This window comes from Hyperoodon ampullatus, assembly GCF_949752795.1.
Source record: "Hyperoodon ampullatus genome assembly, chromosome: 2".
Taxonomy (NCBI): Eukaryota; Metazoa; Chordata; class Mammalia; order Artiodactyla; family Ziphiidae; genus Hyperoodon; species Hyperoodon ampullatus.
This window is the reverse complement of record NC_136915.1, coordinates 79518552-79533779: the sequence shown is the minus strand read 5'-3', so window position 1 is coordinate 79533779 and position 15228 is coordinate 79518552. Positions and strand designations below refer to the sequence as shown.

The window sequence follows — 15228 nt, the reverse complement described above, 5'->3', positions numbered from 1 at the left end:
CATGCATGTGGGATCTAGTTCCCTGACCAGGGATCAAACCCCGGCCCCCTGCATTGGGTGTGCGGAGTCTTATCCACTGTACCACCAGGGAAGTCCCCTCAAGATATTTCTTTAAACTGACTTTTTTTAGTATCATTGTTCTCTTCAGTATATTTCAGGCCTTTAAATTGATTTATTTTTTAGGCTAGGGTGATATTTTTGTTCTTATGTGAGAAGATAAACATCTAAGGTTCATAAGGAAAAACACTCCTTAGAGCAGTAGGTGGGAGATGAATTCCTCTTCGGAACTTTGTATTGGCATCTAGAATTTATCTCTGCAGTACTGCTTTTTCCATGGTGCCAATAGGGAAAAGCAAGAGTTACCCATGATTTTCTGGCATTTTTGTTTTGATTAAAGAAATTTTAAAACTCTTTCAATATTTATATCTTTCAGAAAATGTCTTTGAAATTCAAAAATGCAAAACGAATTGAAGGCCTTGATAGCAATGTGTGGTGAGTACGTTAGAATAAACAATAATCATTGGGTGAAGTTTTTTTCCTCCACATCTTTATATCCTTATTTGGGAATTTTTAGCTTTATCTATAGTCTATAAATAAAACCACTTATTTTAATTCATCCATTCAGTGGAAATGGAAGGAAATAATGATTCATACACTGATTTATTCACTTAGCAAATGTGCCAGGTCCTGAGCTAGGCACTGGAAATGGACAGAGAAAATGACAGATTGGGTGGATGCCTTTGTGGAACTTACCTTCTAATCCATCAACTTTTCCTATTAGTGCTCCTTTCTAATGGTTGATAAGAGAACCTAACAGCAGATGGTTGAGAAAAAAATATATATGATTAAAATATGGGTATCATGGAACTGAGATTTGTAAGAAACATTAAGTTCATCAGTTCAGCCATAATTTTTCCAGGTAAAGTCATTTTGTAGACGGTAAAATTTTTGTCGTGAACTCATTAATTGTGTTTGATCTGTAAGACTAAACTAAGTCTTATTTTTCAGTTTTTAAAGACTCTGAGGTATAAACAGCTAACTTTGTAATTTTAATACTTACTAATATTAGTATTTTTTATCTTAGGATTGAATTTACCAAATTGGCTGCAGACCCCTCTGTTGTGAATCTTGGCCAAGGCCTTCCAGATATATCCCCTCCTGTATATGTAAAGGAAGAATTATCAAAGATTGCAGCAGTTGATAGTCTGAATCAGTACACACGGGGCTTTGTAAGTATATGAGGACTATGTGGGGTGTGAGCTTGTGTTTTATATTGTATTGTGCGTGAATGTACTTCTACCACTTCTCCGTAATTGGCTTTCTGGAACCAACTGTCCCAACTTGATAACCAGAGGAACACCCACCCTTACCCTTATCTCCTAGGATGAGCTGTCCCCTACTTCCAGCTTCTCCACAGTCCTGTCTTGGCCCTTTGTTTACCGTTGTTCCAGGATGGGGTCCTACAACAAGCAGGGAAGGAGAATATTCACTTTAGACATGTTTTCTCTCCCTTTCAAACTTATGCAGCCTCAGCACTGGCTTTTTACTTAATATTCTCTATTTCCAACTAGTTTCTTTCTTTCTTTCTACCTCAGTACAACCTCCATCTTTCTGTGGTGGAATGCCTAGGATATCCAGAGATTTCATAGATTCTACTAAAAAAAACTTATCACAAGTCTTCATGACCATTCATGCAGGAACCCTCTGAAAATAGGGAAAAAAATTTAATTTATTGCCATTTAAAAATACAAATTGGAAAATTATAAAACCCAGATGTTAAAAATTCTTACATTTTAGAGCCAAACTATCTCAAAGAAGTAAGTCCCATAATTAAATTTAAGGTTTTGTTCTTCCTTTTACTCAACAGGGTCATCCATCACTTGTGAAAGCTCTGTCCTGCCTATATGAAAAGTTTTATCAAAATCAAATAAATCCAGATAAAGAAATCCTTGTGACAGTAGGAGCATATGGATCTCTTTTTAATGCCATTCAAGGATTAATTGATGAGGGAGATGAAGTAAGTATATTAACATTATCATGTTGCCTATATTAATCACTATCATTTGTTCTGCTTTTATTTTTACTTATTTTATACTCTTTTTTATTTGAATTATTTTTGAAGTATAATGTATGTGCAGTCAAGTTCACAAATGTTAAGTACAACTGAGTAAATGTTTACATGTATATGTGTATGTATGTCTCCATGTAACCACAAACCAGATGAAGATATAGTACATTTCCAGCAACTCAGAAGGTTCCCTTTTGCCCCTTCGTAGTCTATATTCTTCCAGAGGTAACCACTCTTCTGTGTTGTGTCACCATAGGTTCATTTTGCCAGCTCTTTAACTTGATATAATAGAATCATACAGTATGTACTCTTGAGTCTGGCTTCTCTCATTTATCATTTTGTCTGTGAGATTCATCCATTTTGTTGCATGTCATTTATTCTTATATTTACAGCCTATTTAGAAAAGGGAAGGTAAAAGGGGCTAGCAGTGATGTGGGAAAATGAATCTTAGTTTTCACTGCTAAAATAACCTTTAATCTGAACTCAATCAACAAGTATTTGGTCCCTGTCATTTGTACCCTGTATTGTTAGCAGCACTGTGTGAGGGATGTATAACAAGAAGGCTGAGTGATATCTTTATTTAGTGATGTGATATAAAACCCACTTTGGCACTGACCTCAGTCAGCTCTGCCCCTAATTTCCCATTATCATTCCACTACCCCTGCTTCTGTATTTCCTCACCTCTTTCATTTATTCAGAATTTATTGAGGATACGCTAGACATTGTGGGAGAGATTTTTAAAAGACGGTTTCTGCCTGGAAGGGGTTCCCTGTTTAGTAGAGGAGATAGACTTGTAAACACATGAGGAGGAATGCAGTGCTATAGGCGGTGGTGGGGAATGTATAAGTTACCATGGTGACAAGAGGAAGAAGTGATCAACTCTGCTAATATAAGTCTGGAAAGCTCTAGAGAGGTGTTGGTTAAGCTGAGTGTGACGAATGAATATTTGCTGTGATCTGTATTGTTGATTCCTTTCTTTGAACTCTCCCCGCACTTTATCTGTACCTTCTTTATGAAAGATACCTGTTACTTTGTGTTACATTATCCTTTTACATCTCAATTCACTCTACCACGCCAAACAATAAGCTACTTAAGGAGACATGGTAAGGAAGTACAGTCATACTTTCATATACGTAATCTCCTTTACTCCTATAAAATAGTTGAAAGTTTCATCTGAGACTTTGTTGTTGTTAATCCTTTGTTGCTTCCTCCTTCTCTGCACTTTATTGGTGTGTCCCAGGGTTCAGCCCTAGGCCTTCTTTCCCCTATCCTTTCTTCCCTGATCATCTTATCTAATATTTTGAAACCACGCACACCACTTTCCATCATATTGACCTATTACTTTCCTTATAGTATTTATTACTGTCTGAAATTAGCTGATTTACTTCCTTGTTTTCTTATTTATTATAAATGTCTTGCAGGAGAATGTAAGTTCCAGGAAAACTAGTTTATTGCCATAGAGCTAGCACCTGAAATAGTGAGTGCTCAGTAAATATTCTTCAAAAAGAGAGGGGAATTATTTCCATTGTAAAAATAAGGAAATTTCAGGGAAGCATGTTACGTATATTCTTCAGTTCCACCTCGCTGCCTTCCCAATTTACTTTCCTTCATGGAGCTCTCACTTCATACCAGGCACTGTTTCTCACCAGGGCTACAAAGATGGGTCATCTTAGTCCCTAAGAATTTCATAGTCTAATTAAGAACTTGAGGAAAAGATTCATTCCTGGCTCATTTCTTTGTCCTCCACAGTACCCAACACATAACATAGCACGTTGTATAGGAACTACTCAGTGTGAGTTGGATGACTAGTACAAACAAAGGGGCTTTAGAATATAAGGGCCTCCTATGACTCCAATGAGAAAGGCCTTGAAAAAGAAGTACAAGCAGTAAAAAGTGCAAATTTAGGGTGATAATTAGGTACCATGAATTTAACCAACACAAACTTAAATGTGGCAGTTTAGTGTAGACTTGTAAAATTATAAATTGTTGCCAGATTTTTCACAAGCAGTTTGACTATATATATAAATTACCATAAAACATGTTTATACCCTTTAGTCTAGCAGTAGCAATCATGTGAATTTATTCAGCAAATGATTTTAAAATGAAGATACTATGCATAGTCACAAGTGAACATTGCACTGTTATTTATACAAGCAAACTATAACAAAATTATTCTAGAATTCAATAGACTCTCAAATAGCCTTTAAAATAATAAATGCTAAAACTAAATAATATTAAAATTTTTGTGAAATATTTCTAAGTTTAAAAAAGATAGAAAATCAAATGTGTACAATGGATATAAATTATGTGTTCAAACCCTCCTTATAGAAAAGCAAAAAGTTAGGGATGCTAGGTCCAGGCTGGCATACTGCAGAAGGAATACCAACTGGACAGGTTAGTCTGGCCCACTGACCTGAAAGCCAGGCCATGAGTGATTGAGAGAGAGCCTGTAGGAGAAAAGGAACAGGGAGTATATCTCAAGGGACTAAGAAAAAAGGATCCAGATATAAGTCATCTGGAGGGAAATTGTGGTTATCAGACATTAGCAGTAGCATCCTAACTGTCTACCTGCATACACTTTTTGTTTGGGGATGCTTTTGAGAAATGACAAACGTCTTTACTCTCAGGATAATACTTATAAATTAGTACTCCACAGCAGAGAGCATCAGTTGCAGTGCTCTCTTTCCTTATGGTCTTGCTCTGCCACTGATCATTTATTTTCTAATTTGAAATTTAAACTCAAAGTTTTTGGCTGGAACATCCCTTTGAGAATGTGATGAAAGCTATGACCCCTCTCCCCAGAAAAATATACCTATGCATGTAGAAAATTTTACATACAATTCCAAGGGTCCCACTGCAAGCCTATCCACAGATCTCCCTAAGAGATCAAGGGCTCCAATTAAGGATCCCGACAAGTTTATCCCTAAGGTCTCTTCACTCAGATGTGCAAAGACAAAGCCTGCTTTCTACACTGCTGCATCCAGCATGTAGTATAGTGCCTTGCACATAGTATGTACGCAATATTTGTTAAATGGATTAATGATTGACATGTTGTGTTATTTGGTTTTATTCCAGGTCATAGTGATAGTGCCTTTCTATGACTGCTATGAGCCCATGGTGAGAATGGCTGGAGCAATACCTGTTTTTATCCCCCTGAGATCTGTAAGTTTGCCCTTATGATTCACATGTTTTAAGAAGTTTTGTAAATACCATTACTTTGTTGCCAGTAAAGTTCCTACTTTGATTACATTTTGGGATTTACTATATATCTCTACTATGACTGAAGGTAACAACTTTAAAGGGGGATCTTTTATTACTTTATCTTGTGTTTGCACATCTGTCTGCTGTATCAGCATCTACATTGTATGTAATACTATTTTTTATGGTTATGTGTCTCCCCTACTGACTGGGCACCACCAGGTCAGAAACCATTTCTGACTCACTTTTATAGCTCTGGTCCCCAGTGACTAATAGTGCAGGGTATATGCTGGGTGCTCAATAAATGCTTATTGAATTCTGAATGAAGTAATTTTTTTAAAATTCTGCTTTTATCTTTAGGAATATAGTATAGAACCATTGTCTTTTTAAAATTTTCGTCAAAATAAGTGATACAAGGTGAATCACAGAATCTTCTATTAGTCTTATAGTATCAGATGTGTTAACCATAGTTACAGCTGGCTCCTTTGAAGGAATATAGGCACTTTCACAGCCGTTAATGTTGACAGAGTTCATGTTTCCAATTAACAGGTATGAGCATGGAACTCACATCCTGTTGGGCTCTTAAGGCAGAGTAAAGCTTAGTTATTTCTATTTCTTTTCTTTGTCATCTATTCAGTTACCTTTGCCATGCCTTTCTCTACTTTTTTTTCCCTTGTTAGATTATTTTTTTGTAGGACAGCAAACATGAATTAACTGAATTAAATCACATCTTCATTCTTCATGCTTAGAAACTTGTTGATGGGAAAAAATGGTCTAGTTCTGACTGGACATTAGATCCTCAAGAACTGGCAAGCAAATTTAATTCCAAAACTAAAGCTATAATACTAAATACTCCGCATAACCCCCTTGGCAAGGTGAGTCTTTGATCTCTTTATACCGTCTTCTGGTCCGTCATTTTCTCACATGTTGACTAATTGGCTCTGCTCTTTTGTTTCCCTTCATATGTGTAGGTGTATACCAAAGAGGAACTCCAAGTAATCGCTGACCTTTGCATCAAATATGACACACTCTGCATCAGTGATGAGGTTTATGAATGGCTTGTATATACTGGAAATAAGCATTTTAAAATAGGTACCAATTATTACATAGAGTCACAAATCTAAATGTGTTTGGGCACGTGTGGAACATCTGATTGGAAAGGATCCCAGAAGAGCTTTAAAATAGTCTTTGTAATGGGTAAATGTCTGTGAGCGCTTAAAAATGGGCCTTGAATGAATGATGCTTGAGTGAATTTATGAGCAGATTGAAGGACAAGCAGTACAAACTTAGGAGACGACATTTTGGATCACACTATAAAACTATGAAACCAGAGAAGTAGTACTTTTGCCTTTATTTTTAGCTTTTTTCAAGAATCTAGCTATTACTTGGCATATAAGACATAGGGAACTTAATTTTTCCTGAACTGGTCTGTCCCTGCTGAGCAGGTTGCCAAAATGCCAGGTCAACAGGAAAAAATTGTCAGGACAGTAAGGTATTGCTGAATGGCCCATGCCTGGAATTTCACCATTACTACTGGGCCATCTCACAAAAGCCACAGTGTCTTCTGAGGTAATCCAAACTTATATCAACTATAGGGTTATAAACTGGGCTGCAACCTTTGGGTCTTTGCACTTGCCCTACCTATATCTGGAAACACTTTTCGCCAGATATCCAAATGGCTCCGTCTGTCACCTCTCTGGGGTCTTTATTCAGATGTCAATTTTTTTTTTTTGCGGTACGCGGGCCTCTCACTGTTGTCGCCTCTCCCATTGTGGAGCACAGGCTCCGGACACACAGGCTCAGCAGCCATGGCTCATGGGCCCAGCCGCTCCGTGGCATGTGGGACTGGGGCACGAACCCATGTCCCCTGCATCGGCAGGCGGACTCTCAACCACTGCGCCACCAGGGAAGCCCCAGATGTCAAATTTGATGACCACAACATTTAAGATAGTTACACCTCTGTTTCCAGCATTTTCTTTGTCCTTTTTCCATTCTGTTTTTGTTTTTTCCTCTATAACAAATATCAGGATCTATATATTTTACTTCGAACCTGCAAGAAGGTAGGAATTTTTAAATGTTTTGGTCTCTTCTGACTCCTTAGTTCCCAGAAAGTGTCTTGTGCATGGTAGACAGTCAGAAAGTAATTGTTGAATAAAATGAATAGGAAGTATGAAAAGGGTGAGGGAAGGATAACTAAAATCACTGGCAGGAACCAATAAATTTTAAAATTAGTGCACTTATATATAAGTAGTTGTTGCACATATCATAATTATCCATGGCAAATTACAAATTGTTGTAGAGACACAGGAGAAAGCAACTGCTTCAGGTGATCAGCAAAGGAGTGGGAAAAAGACGGGACTTAGTTAGGCAGAGAAATAGAAAGAAAATTCCTATCAGATAAACTTTTATGTACTGAGGCAAGGAGGCATGAAAGATCAAGATATACTTAAGTGGTAGAAGGGTGTGCCGCAGTAACTGGCACAGATGAGAGTGGAAAAGTAGGGTGATTCTGAAGGACTTTATATATGAGGATAAAGAGTTTAAACTTCATTGAGGGGGTCAGTGGTTCTGAAACTTACTTTAGTGATAGAGCATCTTAAAGTCATGATGTTCACATCATGAAATAGTGACAATACATACTTATTTCATCATAAACTAGAGACAGTTTTCTTAACAGAAATTCAGTAATTAGAAGTCAATGTAAAAACTACAAGTCTGTGTGTATTTACCTGTAACAAAGTGCTATTGAAATAAATACATCTGAGTTTTTCTGATTTTTGCCATTAATGTTCATTTTCTAATGCTCATTTGTTTCACTGTTGGTAGCATTCACTATCAGATAAGTGGTAGCACTTACCTTAAGTGCTTAAGAAAATTTTGTGGCTTAAGAAAATTTTGTGGAAACCTTAAAATTGATTTTTTAAAGTTCTATTTAAAAACTCAATAATTAATTTGATCATCAGGGTGAGCATACTTTGAGAACTACTGCGAGGCAGGGTAATTAGTTCCATATTGGATTTGTTTTATAAAAGTAAGAACCAGCTACAGGTGAGGATCTTAAGTCAGATGCCCTGGCAGTGGAGATGATACATGAGGGCTACTTAGATGTAAAAACTATAGGGCACAGAACATAGCATTTGAAGGTGTGAAAGCAAGCAAGTGTGATTCTGAGATCTCTAGCCTGGACCACTAGGCAGTGATAAGGCCCTTACCCAGGGACGGAGATATGGGAGTTGGAACAGATCTGTGGGGAAGAGCTGAGCAAAGGAAATTCCTGCTTCTCATGCTCTAGTCTTGCTAAGTTTCAGTGTCTTTGAGACATAGAGGAGGAGATGTCTAGAAACAAGTAGAATTATAGGCCTGATTGTCAGGATCAAATTGTGAAGGGATTTATTTTTAGGAGTCATCAAAATTTTGTTGATAGTGGAACCCATGAAAGAGAATGAATCTTCTAAGGAAGAATGTATAAACAGAGAAGAGGGTCAGAGATTTGCAAGGTGTGGTGCCTTAGACCAGCAGACTTTTGTTATTTGTCAACATTGCATCACAGTTCACCTTCTCACATCTTGTTGATGATCTCTGTCTCAGGTCACTAACTTCTCTCCAGTTGAAAATCAGACCAACAAGGACAATTAAATGTTTTGGTAATTTTTTTAGATTAAGCAGAGAAAGGAAGAAGTATCTATCTAATGAATAAATATAATTTTATACTTAACATTTTACATGTTTTACAAATGTTCATGCCTATGCAGTGACTCAAAGCTTTAAAAAATTTAGTTAACTCAGTTTAGCAATATTCTTTCCAAAATACTACTTTAAATGATCTTGAAATTTATTGTTTAAACCTTATAAGCCCTTCATGGTAAAAGTGTAAATGATGATGTTATTTCCTAAAGATATCATATATTTTTAACTCAGATTTTTTAGTTGTTTTAACAACTCATAAAGTTAAAACAAGAAAAAAATGAATTCACTATTTCATTATTTAGAGAGTGCAAATGTGTGAAAACTTATTCTATTAAATATAGTGGCCTTTGTTACATGAAAGATGCTAAATGGCTCTTCCATCAGTTTACAGAGTGCAATAGTAGCTCTTTAATATAATACAGTAAGGCTTGCTGGCCATACATCATGAAATTAGCATCATTTTCAAGTTGTCACAGAGGCAGTTTTTCCTGGTGTAGTTTTCACTCTTCATCATGTCTCTCATTTTTATCTGACTTCTAATGAAGCCTAAGTCACCTGTGAATAACTGTAATAGCTGCTGTGGCTGATTTAAGGATCATGGGTCATAAATGAGAAGTACAAAGACCAGCTGCCTTTCGGGTATAACTGCAAGCTAAACTTACCAATACTGGCACTGGATATGTTTTTTTAAAATCATCAGACCTGCAAAGATTTTTTTATTTCTTTAGGTTACTATATTCATATGCAGTGCTGTGGTCATCTGCTCTGCCTGTCTGTTTACATTAACTTCTGTAGCTCCCCAGATCTCTGAGATGGAGAGGACATGGACATTCAGATGTTTTAAATTACTTGGGGCCCTTTTTATTGAAATAGGAGAACTTGTTCTTACTGAATCAGATTCTTGACTCAAATGATTTCTTGAGGTTTCAGTAAAATGACATTACAGTCGACAAATGAAACCTCTCTTCTGGAAGAGGTTATACTAATACACTGATATTTATATACTAATCCATTGATATTTGGAAAATTAGTATAAAATTCGTTGTAAATTATTTAGCTTATCAGCTTACTCCTTGAAAAAAAGACATCCACTTTTATATGGCCAAAATAGCCATCAAGAAATTACTTAGCTCTCCTTTTAAATTTATGCTATAGTTAGATTTTATATTTTGTGAATGAAACCTACATTTGATGTGTGCATAGTTTTTATTTCCTTCATGTATAACTTATTGTTAAAACATATTAGTATTATATTAATTTGGGTAATTTTTATTTTCAAAGAATTTATTTCTAAATATTGTTTTTACTAATAGGCCTTCCTGATTTTAGATATATATTATTACTTTAAAGGAAGTGATAATCTGCATTATACATAGTTTGGACTTTTCTGTGATCAAATAAGAAAGTGGGACATCTGTCGTGTCCTTGGAATATTTTAGAAGACTAAATTGAAGACTAGAAATGTCTCAAAACTTGAAAGGATATGGTTATTTACATCAAATGTTAGAATATTCCTTCTTAGAATGGACCCTCTAAATATTTTCTTCATTTGTCTTTTTGGGTTTTCTTATACTTCACAGAGATTACAGTGGTAACTTTTCTGATTTATATTGTTTTCCTGCCTTTACAAATGTTGACAGGTACTTCGTGATAGGCTAAAATTGCATATGCATCCATTTTGGAACTTTCTTTAGCTATCTTACATTTTAGTAGACACTTTACTTGCTTATGAGAAGATTACTTCAAGAAGACAGTAACTTAGCCCCCCAGAAATGGGTATTTATTTTCCCTTTGTGCATACCAGCACTCTTAGAACAATATAAGAGCATCTATTGTACCTCTAAAAAAAACAGGTGAAAAACTTGTGGAATTGCACGTGAAGAATTTCACAACTAAATTACTTGAGGAATCCAAAAAGCAGTTTTGTAGGTAGCATTCTCAGAAGATTAACGAGGAATAATTTACCGATGTCCAACAGAATTCACCAACTCTTGTATTTTATACCTCCATGACTTTGATACCTGCATCCCCTTTGCCCAAAACACCTTTTTTTCCCTTCTCTACCCAGTAAAGTCCTATGTGGTCATCCAAATCTCACCTCAAGCATTACTGACTGCAGAGAACTACCCCTAACACTATCTCCTGTCCTTGCAGAATATTGCATGCCTGTTGCTATTATAGCACTTATCACACTGTAATATAATTGTTCTTGTCTCCAACCCCCACTAGACATTAAGCTCCTTGAAGATAGGAACTGCATCTTTCTTGTCATTGTTTTCTCTAGACCTAGCTTAGTACCTGGCACCTAATCATTGCTAATAAATGTTTGATGAGTGTATGAATAAGTAAATGAATGATTTTGCTAAAGGTATCAATCAACTTGAAAATTTTTATATAGTCATTTGCCATTTTCATGGAATCTGTATTTGTGAATTCATCTACTCACTAAAATACATTTGTAACCCCCAAATCACTAGAGTGCTTCATTCACAGACATGTGCAGAGGGGTGAAAAATTTGAGTTGCCTGACATGCATGTTTCCAGTTAAGGTCAACAAGGCAACACTCTGCCTTCTTATTACAGCTTGTTCTATAAGCAAGTGTTCTTTTCACAGTGATTTTGCTATTTTAAATGGCCCCCAAACATAGTGCTGAAGTGCTGTCTAATGCTTCTAAGAGCAGGAAAGCTGTGTTGTGCATTACAAAGAAAATACATGTGTTAGATAAGCTCCATTCAGGCATAAGTTCTAAAATTATTGGCCATGGGAAGATTAGTGGTTGATACCTAATAGGTATAGGGCTTCTTTTAGGGTGAAAAAAAATATTCTAAAATTGATTGTAGTAATTGTTGCTCAACTTTGTGGATATGGTACACTTAAACGAGTGAAACTATATGTCATGGGATTTATATCTCAGTAAGATATTTATAAAACACATACACACACTCACACACATGCATGCAGATTGTTGGCCCTTCCCCAGAGTTTCTGAGGATCCAAGAATTTGCCTTTCTTACAAGTTCCCCAGTGATACTGCTATTGCTGTATGGGGACTGTATTTTAAGAACCATTGCCCTAGGAATCCTGTAGAAGTAGACTCAGAAAATGGGCAGAGTAGAGGTGAGCTAAACACTAGCCAGAACCACAAGCAAAACTGTGCCACAGAATGATTATGCTGGGCACCCAGCTACTACTAACACTGAGCACTGAGTGCTGTTGCTCCTGTGACCACAGCACTGAACCGGCCTGGAGTGCTGCCTGCTGGCACCTCTGCCATTCATGACCTGGGAGATAATTTTGCCACTTAAATGTTTTCAAGCATGGTAACATTTTCAACTGTGTTTGGGTTAAAGTTAAATTCTCTCTAAAAAACCTATTGAAATAACTATACTGACTATATTATAAGGCATTTATGTTTTTAGATTATACTGCGTGTAGACTGATTATAAAGCAATTATCCTTTTTTTTTTTTTTTTCTTTTTTCTGTTCAGCCACTTTTCCAGGTATGTGGGAGAGAACAATAACGATAGGAAGTGCTGGAAAGACTTTCAGTGTAACTGGCTGGAAGGTGAGATGAAGAAGAATTTAACTGTTTGAAAACAGGCCTGTATTTTACTTCTTGTAGAGTATTTTGTGTTTTAAATGCATAGATACTCAGTTTGCCCAGGGTTTTATACTTACTGATCTGCTTATTTACTCATTCAGTTTTCATATTGGCCTTTATCCATTTTGAGACTTAATCATTCCTTTAAAAGTAAGAAAAATTAGGTAATTTTTTAATTTTATAAGTAACCAACTAATGGTACTCTTTTCTTTGCAAAGAATGTTCAGATTACCGTATATTAATATAAAAGGAGAAAAAATAATAGTTGATGTTTTGGCACTTACTATGTGTCAGGTTCTAAGAGCTTTCCACATACTGATTCCTTTCATTCTCATAACCACATTATGAGGTGGGTATAATTTATTATTCCCATTTACAGACAATAAAACTAAAGTACAGAGAAGCTAAGTAACTTGCCTAAGGTTACCTTGCTAATGAATTCGAATTCAAGCCAGGGCAGGAAGTCTAGGTTCAGAATCCACGCACTTAACCACTGCACTATGTAGTACAATCACAATTGATCCAATTGAAACTTAGTTATCTTCCAACTTCACCTCTTCTAAACTTGGCTAAGAAGCAGAGAGTATCAAAAATGAGGGCTGGAGAACCAAATTATGGAAGACTCCCTTACGGCCCTCATTCAGAGTTACTTTTACCTATATTTAAGTCAAACAAGCTTTATTTTTTATTTATTTATTTTTTTTGTGGTACGCAGGCCTCTCACTGCTGTGGCCTCTCCCGCCACGGAGCACAGGCTCCGGACGCGCAGGCTCAGCGGCCATGGCTCATGGGCCCAGCCACTCCATGGCATGTGGGATCTTCCCAGACTGGGGCACGAACCCGCGTCCCCTGCATCGGCAGGCAGACTCTCAACCACTGCGCCACCAGGGAAGCCCAAAGTCATACAACCTTTTAACTGGTTATTAGACCTCCAGAATATTAGAAGTAGCAAATCAAAGAGGGGGGAAGATAATAATGATTGCAGACACTGTTTACCTTCTGAAGGCAGAATTTAGTGACTCCAGTTGGAAACTATTCCACAAAAAGATCAGGGTTGAAATGTTTCTAACTACTAAGACTACACTACTTTCATAGTGTGAGCATTTTAGAAATGCATATATTTAATAATTACATTAAGCTTAGCTACTCTATCAGATTTGGTACTTACAATTAGATTTATTTTTTAAATCTACTTTTCTTTTCCAGCTTGGTTGGTCCATTGGTCCTAAACATTTGATAAAACATTTACAGACAGTTCAACAAAACACCGTTTATACTTGTGCGACTCCTTTACAGGTAGGCGTTATAGTAATTTGGGGCTGATGCATAGTCTTTGGGTGGAGGTGTTAGTTTTATGTTGTGAATGTGAATTGGCTTCGTTCCTCCCTTCATGTCCTTTTTGAGCAGGGCTTCTAGTATACTTTGGAAATTTAGGAGCAAACACAAACTCATTGCTATCAAGAATAGTTTTGGGCTACCCTAGTGGTGCAGTGGTTGAGAATCTGCCTGCCAATGCAGGGGACACAGGTTCGAGCCCTGGTCTGGGAAGATCCCACATGCCACGGAGCAACTGGGCCCGTGAGGCACAACTACTGAGCCTGCGCGTCTGGAGCCTGTGCTCCACAACAAGAGAGGCCGCGATAGTGAGAGGCCCACGTGCTGCAATGAAGAATGGCCCCCGCTTGCCACAACTAGAGAAAGCCCTCACACAGAAACGAAGACCCAACACAGCTATAAATAAATAAATAAATAAATTTATTAAAAACAAAACAAAAGAATAGTTTTGTTTTTAATACATGAAGTTTTAACTTTAAACACTTATACGTTGCTGGTGGGATTACAAAGTACTGCAAACTCTCTGGATGACAGTGACAGCCCCAAGCAAAATTAGAAATATATGTGCTCTGTGAAGCAGCAATGTATCCTCTGGGAATTTACCTTATAGCTATTATCTGCACACTTGAGAAGCTCGATGTATATGACCATTCATTGAGGAAGTTAGGGGATAGTCCATCTATAGACAATTGGTTAAATAAACTATGGTCTGTCTGAACGTTTAAATATTATATGACTGTATTAGTTTCCTATTTCTTGGTGCCAAATTACCACAAACTTAGTGGCTTAAAACAACACAAATTTTTTATCTTACAGTTCTGGAGGTCAGAAGTCCAAAAGGGTCTTATGGGGCTACAAGGAAGGTGTTGGCCTTGCTGCGTTCCCTCTAGAGGCTCTAAGGGAGAATCTGCTCCTTGTCTTTTGCAGCTTCTTGGGGCTGCTCACATTCCTTGGCTTGTGGTTACATCACTGCAACCTCTGCCTCTGTCAATACATGTCCCCCTGTGACACTAACTCTCTTGCCACCTTCTTTCCCTTATAAGGGTGCTTGTGATTACATTAGGCCCACAGATAATCCAAGATAACCTCTCCATCTCAAGATCTTAACTTAAATCACATTTGCAAAGTTAATTTTACCATGCAAGGTGACATATTTACAGATTCTGGATTTTAAGACATGGGCATCTTTGGGGACCATTACTGTATCACCATGGCTGTTTAAAAGTGAAAAAAACAGAAAGGAAAGGGAAAGAAAGAAAAAAAAAAAGAATGAGGAAGCTCTATAATTACTGACATGGAAAGATTTCCAGGATATAAAGTAAAAAAAGCAAGATACAG

At 36.9% G+C, this 15228-nt stretch overlaps 1 protein-coding gene across 1 annotated transcript in view; it reads left to right on the top strand.

The window, feature by feature from the left end:
- The first annotated feature begins 433 nt into the window (after nt 1–433).
- KYAT3 (kynurenine aminotransferase 3) overlaps nt 434–15228 on the top strand; it is a 30838-nt gene continuing 16043 nt past the window's right edge. The window contains exons 1-8 of the mRNA XM_079698034.1: nt 434–492; nt 1085–1229; nt 1868–2017; nt 5144–5230; nt 6016–6141; nt 6238–6358; nt 12443–12519; nt 13762–13851. Coding sequence (XP_079554160.1) covers nt 437–492; nt 1085–1229; nt 1868–2017; nt 5144–5230; nt 6016–6141; nt 6238–6358; nt 12443–12519; nt 13762–13851 — 852 coding nt within the window. The 5' untranslated portion in view covers nt 434–436. The remainder of the gene's footprint in view (nt 493–1084; nt 1230–1867; nt 2018–5143; nt 5231–6015; nt 6142–6237; nt 6359–12442; nt 12520–13761; nt 13852–15228) is intronic.